The 19,601-nt window shown below is 39.9% G+C and overlaps 1 protein-coding gene across 2 annotated transcripts; it reads right to left on the reverse strand.

Moving 5' to 3' along the window:
• Positions 1–463: 463 nt before the first annotated feature.
• Positions 464–19,431, reverse strand: LOC141910800 (U2 snRNP-associated SURP motif-containing protein-like). Of its 2 annotated transcripts, XM_074801612.1 has the most exons (26): positions 19,342–19,431; positions 18,524–18,622; positions 17,743–17,860; positions 17,301–17,410; positions 17,138–17,214; positions 16,529–16,755; positions 16,106–16,191; positions 15,224–15,389; positions 14,431–14,681; positions 14,088–14,131; positions 11,281–11,385; positions 10,605–10,671; positions 10,008–10,165; positions 8,925–9,087; positions 8,299–8,378; positions 7,915–8,002; positions 7,429–7,533; positions 7,107–7,230; positions 6,852–6,920; positions 6,360–6,488; positions 5,897–5,969; positions 5,662–5,803; positions 4,957–5,067; positions 4,113–4,133; positions 2,299–2,480; positions 464–1,830 (listed from the first exon to the last, which is right to left on the reverse strand). In XM_074801612.1, the coding sequence occupies exons 1-26, from the start codon at positions 19,429–19,431 to the stop codon at positions 1,683–1,685; spliced, it is 3,033 nt and encodes a 1,010-aa protein (XP_074657713.1). In that variant the 3' UTR covers positions 464–1,682. The 2 variants fall into 2 exon arrangements, with proteins under 2 accessions (XP_074657713.1, XP_074657715.1); XM_074801614.1 differs by lacking the exon at positions 4,113–4,133.
• Positions 19,432–19,601: the final 170 nt, after the last annotated feature.

Consider the following 19,601-nt stretch of genomic DNA (forward strand, 5'->3'; position numbering starts at 1 on the left):
TTATATTGAAGACTTCTTTACTGATAGTTTAGGTGGTTAACACTCGACTTCACAGAAACGCCATTCTGCGCGAGTAACTGGGGTTAGGGTTTGGACGAAAACTGTCATGAATAACCAGGGTTGGCAGATTTTCATCATTTAAGTGTATCCATAACCCTAGAATTTGTCTATTCAAATGGATCCATCACATGGAGCTTGGAGTCATTAGTCAAATGATTACTCCAAGCATGGAGTAAGCACACAATGACCAGCATTTACCCTAGACGAACGGAAATAAGGACGGTCTTTGGGTACCAGTGAATTTATTCCTTAAAAACATTTCTTATTCTTTACTACTACCTTGGCTTGATTTGGATGAGGACAGTGTCCCAATCCATTGTTACCCATTGCGAGTGGTCCACATGCCCAGGATACGTGGAGAAAACATATTGAAAAAAGACAATTTTTTTTCAAAGTTGAACCATAATTTTTTATTACAAAAATGTTTTTTTAACATATCACACCGCACCTTACTTATTATATACACGATGAAAAAGGTTTTTTACACAAATTTTTTACAATAAAGATTCGGATAACCATAATCTGCGGTGTGCACACAGTCCGGACTCAAGTCCGGCTTGTAATAGCCATTCTGACAAATGGATAATCAAATGAGTACTCATAGTTTTAATATTAAAATTCATAGATTTTTGGCGAATTATTCTAATTACAAAAGTTGTTTTACCAAAATTACGACGATCTGGTACCTCTAATCCCCCAGTTGGTCCTCTCAATCAGGTACGATCAGTTTCAGTAAAGTTCTAGGCTAATCTAGAGTCAAATTCTAAGGCCCTTCAACTTTTAAAATGCACGGCGCCTTCGAACAAAAGACTTAACGCTACACACTAGACTGTGTTAATCCCGGATTACCACGTACCCCCGCAAAATATATAATTTATCGTGATAACAACCCACCCCTGCTCCGACTCCCCTACCCTCCCCACGAGATTTTTTGCGTCGTACCTCGTATTGGATTTATCAGTCCCGCGAGGTCCGTTTGAGGCTAGCGCCGAGATTCCAGTCCGCAGCGCCGTATATACAAGTCTTAATAACATTATCGATATCATCATAATTATAATTAATCATAGTAAATTACATCATCCATTTCATTCACTCGCGCACACAAAACCTCATCAAACTTAAACCTCTCGTTAAATCGTTCTCTATCGATTCTTAAAAAAGTGGAAAAAACAGTCGCAGTATGCAACAATATAACACTCGACTTTCGACTTCAAATCGGCACGATATTTTTTTCAGTTAAGATTTCAGCGTTAAACGATTTTTCGAACGGTCGCAACAGAGGCAACGGTTACCGCTACCGATTTTGGCTCTGAAACGACTTAAATTTTGTTCGAAATAAAATCTGTCGATCTATTCTTGTCATGAGTTTCTTATCCAGTGTCTGACCTCGACGTAGTGTCCGTCTGCCAGTCTGCCCGCCCTTGACTTAATGTTCGTCTGCCCACCGGCGTGACCTTGACGTAGTGTCCCTCTGTCCGCCTCCGCGACCTTCATAAGTGGATTATCGTGGATCATCTTCTAATCTTTTAATCCGGCACAGCGATCATTCAATAATCCATTGGTCGATAGAGAGTGGTCTCGGTATTCTAAACGGAATGTCAGTTTGTCGAACGATTTTTTATTCAGTGTTTTCCTTTTTTGTGTTTGTGTTTGCGTTTGGCAGACGACGACGACGACGTTGGCAGCGGCGACGACGGGGACGATCGTCTGCGAGGACTAGCAGACGACGAAGCCGAGCGTTTACGAGTTCCGCGACTCGGCGATACTGACCTTGAAACACAAAACAAACAAACGTTACTAACTTTAGAATCCTTCGTTAATCCACCTATGACATCATCATATTGATCTAAGAAACCCTTTCCCAGAATAGATGCCTGCCACCATCAATCCCCCAATGACATCATCAAGTGAATTGACCTGTATCCCTATAGCAAAGATGGCTGCCGACATAAATCCCCCTATGACATCATCAGTTAATCGAAGAAACCCCCTTTTAGAAATGATGCTTGCCTCCATAAATCCCCCTATGACATCATCAAATAGAACTAAGAGACCGAAGATGAGTAATAAGTCTCCCTATGACATCATCAAGTAGCCTTATAGACTCAAGCAAAGATGGCTGCAGACACAATTCCCCCTATGACATCATTAAATTGAATTTTCAATCAATCTTTCAATAGACTTACTGAAAAGATGGCTCCCTCCATAAATCCCCCTATGACATCACTAACATCTTACCTTCTCGATCGATTACTGCGGTTTAACGGCGACCTTGACCTCGATCGTTTGTTCTTCTTACGCATCGGCGAGTTGCTGTACTCGGTATGACCGCTAGGGGGCGTTCTGCTGCGACGTTTCAGCGACGCGACGACGGGACTTGGCGAGTGACTACCCGGCGATAACTTCCTTTTTCGTTCAGTCTGCAAATATACAAAAATAGGTCGTCGAAATCAATAAAATCACCAATTTGAACTAACTCTCACAGGGCGGCCACTTATATTTGAGTAGCTTTTTCCCCGGAATATTCCCTTACATGCTTGTTGTTTTCCCTAACTTGATTTGCTAAGAATCCAATCAATTAACCACAGTCAAATACATAAAACATAGACAGAAACTGTTTGATTGATTTTATGCACAATCTAACAATCTCAACAAATATCCCTCACTTTACCAAGATTTTTAGCTTTTTTCTTTTTTTTACAAAATTCCCGGTATTCCCTGACTTTATTTAAAGAAAAGAAATTTCCCCGATTCCAAGGTAAGTGGCGCCACCCTGTGTCACGTGTTTTACCCCGGAAATCATGCAATCAACATTCTCACAGTACACACAGTTAGAAATTAGACCGTAGAATTAGAATTTCAATTCAAGTTTAGAAGTTTATTCGAATCGACGGTTCGAAGAGGGAAGGTCGATATTAGAATCTGCAATGGCTCGTGATAGGTATAAGTGAGTTATATATATATTCTTGAATTCGGGAATCGCGCGCGTCCATTATTTAGAGACCTGAATTGATGTCGTTTTCGAGTGACTTTGGAAATGGATTTTTTTATACTATGCATATTATACACGACATACATTCATGAATATTTACAGACTCCAGTTCAACAGTCATCCTCCCCCGGCAGGGATTCGAACCTCATGGCATCGAGATTGCCACGGCACGAAACCCTGCCATAATCGACCGTGTGCGCAGATACATGAGCAGTTCAGATGATGTGATTTTTAGCCAATCAGAAATCCCGTTTTATTTTAGCCCGGGTTTTCCCATTTATAGTTCTTCCTTGAAATTTGCCTCAACGATTATACAACGAGCAATCTGATTGGTGCCGCCAGTTTTCGTTCGGAAAGCTGCGCATGTACCTGCGCACTCGGTCTACTGATGCAGGGGTTCGTGCCGTGGTTGAGTGTAGCGATGCCATCAGGTTCGAGTCGGCGGTTAAATTTAACTGTTTAAGAGATAAAATCAGTTCATTTTCAACGTTTTACAGTAACTCAACTGTCAAATATTTTAGAATCTAAATCGGCATCCGAGTTTCAACGTTCTCAGATTTGACGCTCAAGGTTAAATGATTGGAAATGACTCATTTTGACACTATTATTCAACGCTGAACTGTAGAATTGGATCCAGCTTCTTGTCGGTTAAAATTTGATGGCAAAGTCACAATCAGTTCAAATCGGTCTTCGATCTTAACCGTGAACTATTGACTCAAACTGTGGAACTGGATCCGAGGGAAGGTTTTAGATTTTGATTCGTATTTGAATATTGATTGAGGTTTAATGATTGTAGTTGTGGAAGTCCATCTGCTCGAAACCGGCGGCGTCTGCTCCCGCCCGCACTCTCAACGTCTGTCGTGAACGATGAACTATTGACTCAAACTGTGGAAGTGGATCCGAGGTAAGGTTTTAGATTTTGATTCGTATTTGAATATTGATTGAGGTTTAATGATTGTAGTTGTGGGAGTCCGTCTGCTCGGCGGCGTCTGCTCCCGCCCGCGCTCTCTACGTCTGTCGTGAACGAGAACTTTGGGTTTTGTTTCGAATTAAAACCTACCTTTTGTTCTTTTTGTTCAATCTGTAATAATCACATACAGAACGTAAAATTAATTAATCATCTATTAATTAATTAATTAAAATTAATTATCTATACGATGTCTGCCTCCATCAAACCCCCTCTGACATCATGAAATAGATCTATCCTACCAGAAAAGATATCTTTCAATAAATCCACCTACGACATCATCAAATTATCTACTTAACTACCACCAATCAACTATCTGAAGAACCTTCTGGAAAAGATGTCTGCCTCCATAAATCCCCCTATGACATCATCAAATTACACTGATTTGATCTAAAGAACCTTCTGGAAAAGATGTCTGCCTCCATAAATCCCCCTATGACTTCATCGGATTAACTACAAGTCCAATGATCTATAATAGATCTTCTGAAAAAATGGCCGCCTCCATGAATCCCCCAATGACATCATCAAATTACGGGTATTTACTAGTGAATTAATATAAAGATAATCGATGTATGAGATTTCCAGGTCAGCGGTAAACAAGCACCCAAACCCTGCATCAAGCATGACCTAGAAAATGATAGGTTCCACCGACCTTTAACCCTTTCAGTGCTGACTAATTAATACCCTATAGTGCTAAAGATTATTTGAAAATTTTGAAAAATTCCACCCTAGAGTGCTGAATAACGGGAATACCGCTATAGTGTGTCTACACCGCGGCGCATTGTATCGTTAGTTACTAGTATTTGACTATGTTTGACAGGTGCTGCCATCTTTCAATAGAGATAAAACTAATTACACTGCACTGCACCGCAGTGCGGTGTAGACACACTGAAAGGGTTAAACCCGTGGAGAAGATTTTCTAATAATCGTGTCTCACCTTTTGTAGTAATTTCTGTCTGTAACGTTGAACCTGCGCGACGATACTCAGATCCGGTTTCCTCGACCGTTTACCGGCTTCGATCTCATCCTGGTATTTTACGACTTTCATCTGACATAGAAATAATCGTAATATTAATATCTGTATAAATATCTACGATAGGATCCCTATGAGATCAGTGATTCCTGAGTTTTCAAGCAGTATCAAAGGAGAAAATTCAAATCTCGAGGAAGCGTCTGCCTCTCATTTCATATCTCAATTACAGTAGACTCCTCCTAAATCAGTACAGATTATCTCAGTAAACTGATAATTCAGTGGTTTTGTAATCAGATCAGTCATTCCCATATAAGGAGAAGATTTGGGGGAAATTTCAATTTTCTAGGAAGCGTCTGCTTCACTTCCATATCTCAATTACTGTAGACTCCTCCTAAATCGGTACTGTTTATCTCACTAAACAAATCCAGGGTAAAAACAAATCCAGGTCCAAACCAAACAGATTTAAGCGTAGTTTACATCTACAATTTCTAATTGCCTAATTCTCAAAATTGAGGAAGTCTTAAAGCAGTTTCAGGCATTAGTTAAAATAAATGGAATTTCAAGCACTATTAGAATCATTTTCTGTTTAGGATTTTAAAATTTTTTGTTTGATAAAATCTTACTAAATTACTGAATTATTCGTAATTCTATGAGAGGAAAATTTATTACCTCTACTTCTCGTAATTTTGTCCGTCGCTCTTCGGTCATCTCCTCTCTCCTAGATGGCGCCGCTGCCTCGTCCGACGACGACGCGCTGTTTCGATCGCGCGACGCGCTCCGCGATCGACTCGGAGATTCGTCCTCCATCGATCTGAGGAGAAAATTAAAATATCAGTCTGAAAACGACTCCAGATCGTATAGTTTATCGTTACAGTTGAGTCTTATAGGGACTCCGAATACCGACCTGCCGTCGATATCTTCGTCGTCGCGTACGTTTTCCGGCTGTTCAAACATTTCCCATTTCGAAGTCGTAATTGCTGAAAGAAAACCAGAAAATTCGGTCATTACAATTCAAGTTCCCTGGGTAGAGTTTTGTAAGTCTAAAAGAAGTCTTAAATCTTAAGACTGGTCTTAAGTCATTAAGATTGGTTATAGAACCAAAATGAGCTTAAACTGGTCTTAAGTTGTTAGATTGGTTATAGAACTAAAATGAGCTTAGACTGGTCTTAAGTTGTTAGATTGGTTATAGAACTAAAATGACCTTAAGACTGGATTGGTTCAAGAACTACTAGAAGGTAAGATGGTTTAGACTGGTCTTACATCTAACCAGTGCCTGGACCTGGGTCCACAATGAAGCAATGAATTCTGCAGAGGAAGGATAGGGTAAGAGGAAGGGTAGGGTAAGAGGAAAGGTAAGAGATGCTAACCTTGTTTTTCTAACTCTGATTCATCGACTGTCTCCCATTTCGTTGAAGCGAATCTAGGTTTAGGCGTCTGCTGCTGCTGTTGCTGCTGCTGCTGTTGTTCCTCCTCATCCAGAGGTTTACCGTCTAAATCTGAAATCACCAATCAATAGAACATTCGAGATCACTCAGTCCCGTTTCACAAATCTAGGTTAAGCGTAAAACTAGTTATATATGTAGTTCTAACCGGGCTTACATTCCATGGTTAAATACACACAAGTCTTAATTTCAAGATTCAAATTGTTTGACTTGAGACTTAAAACTTCAATTCCAGATGTGCTACTTTATAAGCCTGGGGCCGGTTCCATGGTCAGGACTTAAGACCAGAAGTGGTCTTAAACCTTAAGACTGGTCTTAAGTTGTTAGATTGGCTATAGAACTAAGTCTGTCTTAGACCGGTCTTAAGTCTAAGCCCTGTCTATGGAACCGGCCCCTGATTTCTAAATATGAACATACCTCCGTTGTCTGAGTCTAAAGTCTCCCACTTTGATTTGAACGGCGGTGGAGACCTCGCCCGATCTGACACTGCAAGAAAAATATAAGAATTCAACAAATTCTTTCGCGAAAATCATTTCGAAAACCTCGAAGATGCCCTATGATTTAAGGGTTCCCAACCCCTGGATCCCTCACCCCCAGCCCCCCTTAAGGAAATATCTGTTGAGAAAGGGCAACCAGATCCCTGCTCCTGAATGGCCAGCCCCTCAAACTTACTGGGGATGCCGTCTAAATCGAGTTCGACCCCATCTAGACCCTCGTCGAGGGGTTTACCATCCAGATCACCGGTCTCAATCGGAATCCCGTCGAAGTCCTCGTCCTTCATTTCATCTTCCTTTTCCTGAAAAACAAACGGCAACCGTAGAATATTTTTTTCGAAATTCGAATTTCTAAACTTTAAGGATCGAAAGATTTCGTAATTGTGGCAAAAATTTGAAAATTCTGGTTCAACAAAAATTCTCCTACGTGATTTACTATATGGTGTATTCGGCTATCAGTTTAACTATAAGTTATTGGGGGTTAGAAATTATTGCCATACCTTCGACGAAACGAGTCCCAAAAATACGTTTTGCAATCTGATGAGAAAGTCATTCGGGTAAATCGCCCAATCCTCCCAGGCACGGAAACAATTCATCACTTTTTGCTGAAATAACAAATAAAACACATGTATTACCTTTCAGATATTGGGTTACGGAAAAGATGGCTGCCTGCATAAATCCACCTATGACATCATCGAATTGCCTAATAGTGATATGATCCATAAACACTTCCAGAAAAGCAAACTGCATTCATAAATTCCCTAATTAAATTGACTAGTGATTTGAATCTAAGATCCTCTAACTAAATAAGGCTGCCTCCCTAACCCCCCTTGCAACATCACCAAGTTGCCTCGTGATTTGAAGTAAAGACCCTTTAACAAAATAAGGCTGCCTCTCTTAATCCCCCTATGACATCATCAAGTTGCCTATACACTGGTTATTATCAGAATGTGGAGTTAAGTTCAGAAAGGTTACAGTTTCTCTACCTTGAATTGTTCGGCTTTCAATCGCGCGTCGATTTTCTCGTAAGCGTCGTGAATATCTTTGAATATTTCCATCAATTTCGGTTCCATGCTACAAACAACGAGAAAACTAACATTCTAATGCGGGTAGAGGGAGTGAATGGAAGGGTGGTCGGTAGGTGTGGGGGGGGGGGGATAAACATGGTCTTCCCTGATTAATAGGGATATGGAAGAAATATATAGAATACAATCATTACTACAAACAATCATTATTGGATATCACGAGTACAAAGAATTTTCCATTAGAATTTTTTCATGTTCGGTACATTTTTCATGTTTCGAATTGGTCTTTCATCGATTGTTAGGGAGAGATTTGGGGGACGGAGTGAAGAGGTTTGACAAACGTACAATTTCCTGAAGAATGAAGCGTTTGGAACTTTAGCCGAACTGTTGTGCAGAATATCTGATATGAGATAAAGTCTCGCGATCTGAAAATAAATGAAATAAGAAACCGTTTGACTCAAATCAGTGGAAAAATTAACTAATACTTGACTTTAGAGTTGAATTTAAACCAAATCTAATGCACTTATTAACTCAATAGATTCAAACATCAACAATAACCATGGAATTAGGTTCAGAACTGTGGAACTGGATCCAGTAACTGTGGAACTGGATTCAGGAGCTGCAGTTGGTTTGAGTTAACCAACTTTTGAGCAACAGGACCCAGAACAGTGGAACCTGGTCCAGTAACAGTGGAACCGAGTCCAGTAACAGTGGAATCGGGTCCAGTATCAGTGGAACTGGGTCCAGTAACTGTCGGGAATCGGGTCCAGTAACAGTGGAACCGAGTCCAGTAACGGTGGAACCGAGTCCAGTAACAGTGGAATCGGGTCCAGTATCAGTGGAACTGGGTCCAGTAACTGTCGGGAATCGGGTCCAGTAACAGTGGAACCGGATCCAGTAACTGTGGAATCGGGTCCAGTATCAGTGGAACCGGGTCCAGTAACTGTCGGGAATCGGGTTTTTGGACGCACCTTTTTAGGAATCGGAGTTTCTAGAATCGACAGCGATTCGGCGATACATTCGACGATCTCTTCCGCCGATTCGGCGTGATCTAAACACCAGACCATCAGATCGCCGATCTTCGAGCGTTCCGGGGTCATCTCACGTAGCATATCCTCCAGACGATCCCTCTGACTGAATCGCAAAATAAAACATTCAAATATAGCCACAAAGCAGCCGTAACGGGTTTTCTGCTTTCGACTGACAATTTAAGACCTGAAAAACCTAGGGGTCGGTGGAATCAAAACTTCAGAACAGAAAGTTGAAAATTCAAAAACTTAAGACCAGTAAAAGTTGAATTTTAAACTAAAATTCACTACTGTAGTATCTAAGTAACCCCTTTATTTGCCTTGCTTTAAATTACATAGTTTAGTTTGTAACTATTTTCATGTTTTATATCATCCATAGTTTGGATCACAGGTTATTACTCAATTCTTTTTTTTACACTAGTCTCCCTGAGGATGACTAATAGGGCAGTACGGAAACTTTGAATAAATTTCACTAGTTCATGGAAACATTTTGGACATTATTTTTCATTTTCAGTCAGTGAGGGATTTTGTATTTGATTCTAAGCTAATATTGGTTCTGTAGACAATTGAAGGCCAGTTTAAGCTCTTGTCATCAGATATCAGTGAATAGAGTCACCTCACACTGACTGGTCACCAGTCACCATACCTGACTGGTCGCTACACACCTGACTGGTCACATACACAGCTGACTGGTCACCACAGCTAAATGGCCACCACAATGACCAGACAAACTGACAAACACAATCAGTCACCAGAGTTCTGTGGTCTAGTGGTAGGACACTGGATTTGCAAATTGGAGACCCAGGTTCAAATCCCGGTGAGAGCTAGGGTTAGGGTTAGGGGACCAGCTGGACCGAGGGTGTGAAGAACTGTGAAGAGCGAGGGTTAGGGTTATGAGGGGTTGAAGGTCTGTAGAGGGGGATTTTGAAAAAAAATTCTTTGCCAACTGGAAAGCCCTTTTTTAGTAATTCCATTTTGCCAAGCAGCTTTTGAAATCACCCATCAAAATAACAGTTCAACACTTACCTGTCGGTAAGCTGGCCTTTTTTATCTTTCGAACTTTTCTTATTGACCAGCTCTTCCGGCATGCCGGACATGTACGGGTTAACGGGAGGTGGTTTCCATAGCGACCCGCCTTTAAACATACGAAACTCTTCCATACGCCATTTATACGGAGAATCGCCCTACAATTACAGAGTTAATAAATACCATTCCACCTATGATATCATCAAATTCATCTTGCTACAGCTTTGATCTGTTAACACTTCCGGAAAAGATGTCTGCCTCTATTAATCCCTCTATGACATCATCAAATCGCCTACTAGTGATCTGATCTATAGACCTGTTTAGAAAAGATGTCTGCCTCCATAAATCCCCCTATGACATCATCAAATGATCTATATACCAGTGTAGAAAAGATGTCTGCTTCTATTAATCCCCCTATGACATCATCAAATTGCCTACTAGAGATCTGATCTATATACCAGTTTAGAAAAGATGTCTGCCTTCATAAATCCCCCTATGACATCATCAAATTGCCTACTAGTGATTTGATCAATATACCCGTATAGAAAAGATGTCTGCCTCCATAAATCCCCCTATGAAATTGAGTACGTAATTTACCTGTAGAATACTGAATAGTTTCCATCTGTAATAAACGTGTGCTGGACTCATATTCTCAAACAAGAACCTGAAATCAACAAACGAACGGTTAACTTCGCGAGAATCAAACATTTTCTGATAAAATTCGACGTCGTTTCATAATTATTAATCGAAAAATTTCCAATACTTTTATACAATCTTAATCAGGGCGGCGACTTTTATTGGACTCAATTTGTTTTTTCCCCTGACTATTCCCCTATTATGTATATTGTTTTCCCCGACTTGACCCTGCTAAGAACCCTATCAATTAACACACAGTCGAATATGTAAGATATAGACAGAAACTGATTTTATGCGCAATGTAACAATCTCAACACATTCCCCTGACTATTCCCTGACATATAAGTTGTTTTCCCTGACTTGACCTACTAAGAATCCAATCAATTTCAACAATCAATCAATCTCGACAAATTTCCGTGACTTTTCCCTGATTTTTGGCTTTTTTAACAAAATCAACCGACATTTCTAAAGAAAAGAAAATTCCCCGACTTTTCCTAGATTTTTAGGTAAGCGACGCCACCCAGTTTTATCAAACAAATCACCATATTAGGGGGAGGGGGATATATAAGGAGTGTGTGGCGTTGCCCGGTAACGACAGCAGACGGACGGGCAAACGGACGAGCAGACGTGTACATACCTGAACATCGGATTGTTCAACTCGCGATTCATGATCATTGCCTCAAACATCGGACCCTCTCGCACGACGAACTCGATCATACGATGAATTATACACAACAAATTCCTGAAAATTAAACTCTGCGTCAACGAGACCCCGCGAAAAACTAACAACAATCGTTGCCATGACGACAAAAAATAGGTTTTCGTATATATATATATATATATATATATATATATATACATATAATACATATATACGCGTGTGTTGGGGCCCCGTATAAAAAAAAAGATATAAATTGACGGAAGAGAAGTTTGTTAGAGCGTAAAAATAAATAAACATGATTCCATGCACCACATTCAGAGTCACGCACGAATAAAGCGAAGATTTTAGGAGAAAGAAAAAAGTTACGAAAAAACCGTTTTTCGAAAAATGCGTAAAAAAAAAAAAAACTTCAACGGTTTTTTCAACCTATTTTTCGTTCATTATCCGCGGGCAGATCCGTTCGAACCAGAGAAATAAACGCCTCTCTCTCTACGACGTGTTGTATCTGAATTTTCTAAGTTGTAATTTCGACGAAACGCGATACCGACTACGTTCGAGTTTGTCTGTATTTCGAAGATACGAGGTGAGGCCTCGATGTGCGGCGAAGCCCCGGTGTCACTCGGGTAAACACGAATTTTAGGTCTTATTCCTATCGGTTAGTTTACTTTATGTTTTCATCGCGAACAACAACGCGGGCTTTCAAACCGTTTTAACGTCAGATGTTTTCGGTAACTTCTGGCCATTCGATAAAAATCCTTTTTGTTTCTTTTCGGTATTTTCAGTTCTGTAGTTAATTATGTTGATGTAGATAATAATTTTGAGGATTTTTCTGGAATTATGAATCTGCCCCGGTGTAATTAACCAACACCTGTAGAAATAGTTTATACTTTGAGATACAACAGTGATGTAAGCGGGTGAGGGGGAGGGGTGAATCGAGGGAGGGGGAGACGGGGGAGAGGGGGGGACTCGATAGGAAAGCTCAGTATCTGTAATTAAGTAGCAAGGTTCACCGCAACCCAGTTCCACGGGTCGGTGACAAACTTTCCGATACTCTAGAATTTGAAATCTAATATTTGAAAATAATGAACTTATTTCGACTTGAAGTAAACTCGGAACTGTGGAACTGGATCCGGAACCGGGTGGAACTGGGATACTGTGGAATCGTTTGGTTCGGTGCTGGATGAAACAAAGCGCGCGTGAAACAAATAAAAGACTTCTAAAACAGTAACTACATGTACATATAATATTAGTTTAAAAGCATAGTTAGTTTAGGATAGAATATCAACACATACAAAATGTCATTTAATTATTGAAAACAATAAGAATATCTAATTCTGATTTCTAATTCAAAACCAATTCCATCTTAACCGCAGTAAGAGACAGAGTCTACTGTATCTTACAAACTCTTACTCGGTATTTGACACCAACTCGGGGTAGAATTTTACCGGTCTCAACTTTACCGCAGTAAGAGACAGAGTCTACTGTATTTCACAAACTCTTACTCAGTATTTGACACCAACTCGGGGTAGAATTTTACCGGTCTCAACTTTACCGCAGTAAGAGACAGAGTCTACTGTATTTCACAAACTCTTACTCAGTATTTGACACCAACTCAGGGTAGAATTTTAAGAGACAGAGTATTTTCACTAAATTTTGTTGCCAGAACTTTACCGAAGTTAAGATGGAATTTTGTGCAAAGATTTACTAGGAAATTATTGGCAATTCAAAAGCCCAATGCTATCGAACATATATCATACATTATCTGCCACTATCAATCCCCCTATGACATCATCTCATTACTTAGTGACTAGATCTATACAAGCCTTCCAAGACAACATGGCCGCCTCCACAAATCCCCTACAACGATTACCGAAGAACCAGAACTCAGCAAATTGATCATGATGACGTCATAGGGGGATTTACGGAGGCTGACATATTTCAATTTGATAATTCTGTAAAAGCAGACGGATTAAGAACCACACTTTTCGATCGTACATACTTTCAGAAATCTTACAGAAAAACAACTTTAAAAAACCTTTCATCACCCAATGACCCGAATCTCGCCCACCCCCCCCCCCCCGACCTACCGACCATACTTACCACTCCCAGCTAGATTCAGCCAGGATTCATATTTTACTCTATTTACTTATATACTCCTATACCTGTTAACTTACTATCGGAGTGAAACATGTCGTTGGAAACGGACTTGGAACGAACGGCAGTGCGCACGTCGAAAATCAGAGACAGTTCAATAATCCCAACAGTTTTTTTTACTTCCGAATTCAAAAAATCTTCCGAAGAATGAAATAGTTTTTTTTTTTCAGGAAAAGAGAATTATTTGAACTTTTCCAAATAAATCCGATGCGCGCCTCAACCAAAATTTTTTCCTCTTCATTATCATCGAAATAAAGGTAATAATCCTATTATTAAGTATTTTTTTTTGAAATTTTTTCACCAAAAAAAAAAAAGTTGTTTTCCAAGTCGTTTTCCGTCGACGCTGTTTCACATCTCGACCGCGCGTTTATCCTGGCGACATCCGACAGAGAGAGAGAGCAGCGTCCAGGTGGCAGCACATGTACGTACGGTAGTGTCGCGTGTGTGTCTTGCCCGCGAGCGTCTTCGCCATCAAACACGGCAAACCCAATGCCCGGGTGAACGGTTCCACGCGACCTTCGAAATTCGACCGAATCGGTTCGAAATTTCGTCGTTTCGCTCCGAAAAAATTTTTCCCGTTATTTTGGTCGTTTTTTTTTTTGTTTTGATTGCGTAAATAGATTAAATACCTTTCTGTAGGGATAACCACTTTCACCAAGGCATCGGTTAAAGTCTGCAGGGTGACATTGAAAAATATCAAGAGCCAAATCAGATTATTAATGCCCCGTTCGTTTCATAAATATAGGAAAAATATACGAACAAATTCAGAAAAATCGAAAAAAATTGATAGTTACGAAAAATTGTGCCAAAAAAAAATTTTTTTTCGCAATTTGGAAGAAATAATTAAAAAAAATCTTTTTTTCACGATCGACAAATTTTTGAAATTTGAATTTCAAAATCTCTTTCGTAATAATCGTAACGGAGCGATTAAGTCGCTCCGGTTTATAGGGCGAACCGCGAGACGATTTTTACCTTGTCGGCGTCGGACTTGGAACCGGCTCCACCGTTGCTGTCGCCGCCGAGTCCGGGCGGCGGTATGTTGGCGTATTTGCCGCCGGCGCCACCTGCTGATCGGGACCGCGGCTGAGCGTTGAACGGTAGACCAGACGGAGGAGGAGGTAGAGTCATCTCGACGAGCGCCGGAGGGATATAGACAGGATGAGCTGGGATCGGTACAGATTTACCCCAACCCAACTTCATCTCAAATCCCATCACATCTTTGCCTGAAAATAATATAACACATGTTATGATAATAGAATCCCCCCATGACATCATCAAATTACCTTCACACTGGATCTATTGATATCCATATAACATGGCTGCCTCCATAAATCCCCCTTTGACATCATCAAATTACCTTCACACTGGATCTATTGATATCCATAAATCCCCCTATGACATCATCAAATTATCTTCAAACTGGATCTATTGATATCCATATAACATGGCTGCCTCCATAAATCCCCCTTTGACATCATCAAATTACCTTCACACTGGATCTATTGATATCCATAAATCCCCCTATGACATCATCAAATTATTATCTTCAAACTGGATCCATTGATATCCATAAAATATGGCTGCCTCCATAAATCCCCCTATGACATCATCTAATTAACAAATGATTCGATGTATAGATACTTCTAGATCAGATGTCTTCCTCCATAAATCCCCCCATGACATCATTAAATTGTAGTTTTTTTTCATATATGCTCTATCTGAAAACAAGGCATCCTTCATAAATCCCCCTATGACATCATCTTACCTTTCAAAGCGGCGAGGCAGCGTTCGCCGTCCTTTCTGTTCATAAATGCGACGAAGCCACAATTTCGACCTCGACTTCGTTCCTCCTCGGACCGCGGCCACATTATCTTAACGCTCGCTAACGGGCCGTACTGTCCGAATATAACACACAACTGCTGCTCGGTCATCTGACATAAAATACGACATGAACTCATCATCATCATCGTTCGTGAAACATTCGGAAAAACTGTTTCTCTTCAAATTCCACAGTTCTCCTAGTTTGACTTTTAAGATTTGAATTAGTTATTTCTAATAGCATGATTGAAGAACCCAGCAGTGGTCAGTTGCATAGTCATGGCTTAAAACTCAAGACCAATTGAAGACTAACTTAGTTCTGTAGCCAATCTAATAACTTAAGACCAGTCTAAGCTCATTTTAGTTCTATAACCAATCTAACAATTTAAGACCAGTCTAAGCTCATTTAAGTTCTATAACCAATCTAACAACTTAAGACCAGCCTAAACTCATTTAAGTTCTATAACCAATCTAACAACTAAGATCAATCCAAGATCCTTTTGGTTCTATGACCAATCTAACAACTTAAGACCAGTCTAAACTCATTTTGGTTCTATGACCAATCTAACAACTAAGACCAGTCTAAGATCATCTTAGTTCTAAAGCCAATCTTAACGATTTGAGACTGGCTTTAACCAACCGTGCAACCAACCCCGGGATACAGTCCCACAGTCGTCGGTGAAGTTTCACTAAAGTTTAGGTTGGAAATGATTTATTTGATTTCAATATCCGATGTCTTAGAGTCAAGTTGTTCACCTGCTGTGAGCTTCAACCGAAAGACTTGAAAAACATTAGATCTATTCCACGACTCGGGTTTATTTTCTCTCACCTTCGGATTGACGTTTCCCAAATATAAATTCGTAGTCAATGAATCTTCTTCCCACGTGCTGTAAGCCGGTTTAAATCCACTTCCCTCTACAAGCAAACAAACGCATCCAAAATAACTACACGCCTGATCTGTAGACAGGGATAGGAATAAGAATTTTGAAGAAAGGCCAGGGTCAAGGAGAAAAGAAAAGGTCTTTTGCAGATTAAGCAGCCAAATCATATGCTATTTTTGAAGAAATACATCCATTTCTGAAGGATTTAAAATTACCAGTTTTGTCTAAAATAACGATTCACCGCACCACGGATGCAATAAAGCCCGTTATACACCGCACTAGGGTGGAATTCTTTTTAAATTTTCAAATCATCTCCAGCACTGAAAGGTTTATCATTATAAAATTTTCAAGAGTCACGTTTGCTTGCTTACCTAATGACATATTACTACTGGCTGGGCCTCGTAAAGCAGCTATAGCCGGGGGTAACTCAGGTAGAGCTGGCTCGAATCTGGACTGTCGCACCGGTTCAGCGGGTTCCACCATCGTCGGCTTCTCCGGTTCCACAATCGGTGAACTCTCTCCGCCTCCGCCGCTGCTGCTGCTGCCGCGTACGTGATGTTTCTTTATCCGAGTCCTCTCCTCGCGTTCGGCCTGGATCCTACAAATCAATACAACATCCGCGTTTATTTCCTGGGGTGCAGCTGTGGCAATTGAGGATTCACCAGGTGTCGCTAGCGTGCAGTAGGACATCAACTACTGCGGCAATAGAAGATTCCACTTGTGTCAAGTAAAGATCCACCAGGTGTCGCTAGTGTGCAGTAGGACATCAACTACTCCGGCAATAGAGGATTCCACTTGTCGCAAGTGAAGATCCACCAGGTGTCGCTAGTGTGCTGTAGGACATTCGTATTCGTATTCGTACATCAACTACTGTGGCAATAGAGGATTCCACTTGTTGCAAGTGAGGATCCACCAGGTGTCACCGGTGTACAGTAGGACATCAATAGAGAATCTCCACCATTTTGTTTTTCTATACTTACATTTTTAATTCCTCTTTGAATAATTCCAAGTTGCTTTTCTTTTTCTCCTTTTCTTTCGACTTTTTACCGGGCAGCGCCTGAAAAAAAAACAACGACAAACCGATATCAAAAATTCATTCCTTCATCGCGATCGACGGTTAGATTTCGAAATTCGAAAAATTACCGGTTTTTCCGACTGTCGTTCGTCTTTACGCGAATCTTTCGACGCTGAATCGGCCATTTTTGAGGTCGGTCGGTACAATCGGCCGCCGCGGTCTCGACTATCGTTCTTCTCTGAAATATTCCCGAAAAAATAATTAGAAATCTTGTATTTCATTCCAATTAACAACGGAACAATTCAAATTTTTTCACACCTTTAAAATTAACTTTCATCGTTTTTTTTTTACAACCAGTTTTTATTACAAATTATCATGATTTTTCACATTTTCATTGAAAAAATTTCAACGATTATCTCCGCATTAATTCAAATTTTCTCAAACATTTAAAATTGCCTTTTCTACAACGAAATACAGATTTTTTTTCATCGCGAAATATCCCGATTTTTTGCATTTTCGTCAAAACCTTTTTTTGATTTTCAAAATCAAGGGTAGTTTTGATCAGCTCACCTCGATCTCCGGGATTCACGACTCCGCCTTTCACCCATGATTTATTATGGTGTTTTCCGACGTCTTCGAAAGCAGCGACGAAATCTTCATACGCTTTTTTCGCTGCTTGTTCATCTTCCTGCAAATAAATATAATCATCGGGCAGGAGTTAGTCTTAAACACAGTTAGAGTTAAGTCCAGTTCAAGTTTAGGTCAAATCTTACATACAGTGTAGCAATCTATTTAAAGACCGGTCTAAACTCATTTTAGTTCTAAAGCCGATCTAACAACGTAAGACCAGTCTAAGCTCATTTTAGTTCTATAATCAATCTAACAACTTGAGACCAGTCTGAACTCATTTTAGTTCTATAACCAATCTAACAACTTAAGACAAGTCTAAGCTCATTTTAGTTCTATAATCAATCTAACAACTTGAGACCAGTCTAAACTCATTTTAGTGCTATAACCAATCTAACAACTTAAGACAAGTCTAAGCTCATTTTGGTTCTATAGTCAATCTAACAACTTAAGACAAGTCTAAGCTCATTTTGGTTCTATAACCAATCTAACAACTTAAGTAAGATCAGTCTAAACTCATTTTGGTTCTATAACCAATTTAAGAACTTATGACTCCAGTATAGGCTCATGGTTCTATTGGCAATCTAACAACTTAAGACCAGTTTAAGTTATTTATAAGACCAATTCTAATCTAAGCCCAGGTGATTTCACTGACAAACCGCTTGGTTCTATTATTACAAAAAATGAATGAATTTGAAAGACTATTGTATGAAATGGTTCTAACCCGTTTTTTCAATTCCTCTTGTTCACGTTTGGTGAGTGATTTTTTACTCAGGTTCGTGCTGCCGCTGTTGAACGCTTTCAACTTCGTTTCTGAAATCGTCTGAAACAAACAAAAATATATCGAATTATATCTGTCAACGACCAGAATGCATTCCAGCCAGTACCCCACCGATTGGTACTGCTTGCCCTAAGACATGTCCATATTTCTAAGGACTGGCAATCCTTTGGTACAGTATAAAATGCATAAAATAATCAGTATTTTAGTAGAGCCAACCAAAACCGACACATTGGTGAAATCTGTTCAAACAAGTAGAAATTGATTGACAGTCTATTTAATAGTTGTTTAATGGAAATTGAGATAATTATCTGTAGGCCTATCTGTTTGTTGCTTCTGAGTTTAAGGGGTAAAGTCTAAGATCATTTTGACTATTGATAGTAGGTTTAGACTGTTTTGAGCCCATCCAACAGACCCAAAGCAGTTCCTGGCTAGGCCTTTTCTGGAACCAGTCACTCCCGGCAATTCCTTAAAAGTTCTTCTTCAGTCAAAGTTTGTTAAAAAAATAGACAAAATTATCTTCGAAGGTCTCAAAATATTTTCCAAAAATGAAACGTCAAACAGCATTCCCTGATTTATTGAATCGGCTTCAATTTAAAGATGGATGAGAAGCCGAAGAAGGCCTTTTTTATTGAGTCGAGAGAAGTAAATACAGACTAACTGTTCTACTCTTTTAGCATCAAATTCCACGAATTTCGGAGCGAAAACACAAAATATTTTAACATATTTCGATTTTAAAAGTTCGTTATCAATCGGCTGCTTACCTTCATCGAGCCGGGAGCGACGCTATCCGTCTTTAAACCCCACGGTAACCGATCGCGACCGCTTGAGCCGCCCGACGAGTTAGACGCCATTTTAATTCGGATGAGCTAATTACGCGTATTAAGATTTTACAAAGTCCAAAGGCCAAAACGTCTATTAGCGTCATCGGAATCCGAAAAAAGCGAATACTTTTTACTAAAATGTTGCCCTTTTGATCTTCAAAATCGACTCCTAAAAAGCAAAATCTTATCATAACCAACAT

The sequence above is a fragment of the Tubulanus polymorphus genome, chromosome 9, assembly GCF_964204645.1.
Source record: "Tubulanus polymorphus chromosome 9, tnTubPoly1.2, whole genome shotgun sequence".
In the NCBI taxonomy this organism is placed as follows: Eukaryota; Metazoa; Nemertea; class Palaeonemertea; order Tubulaniformes; family Tubulanidae; genus Tubulanus; species Tubulanus polymorphus.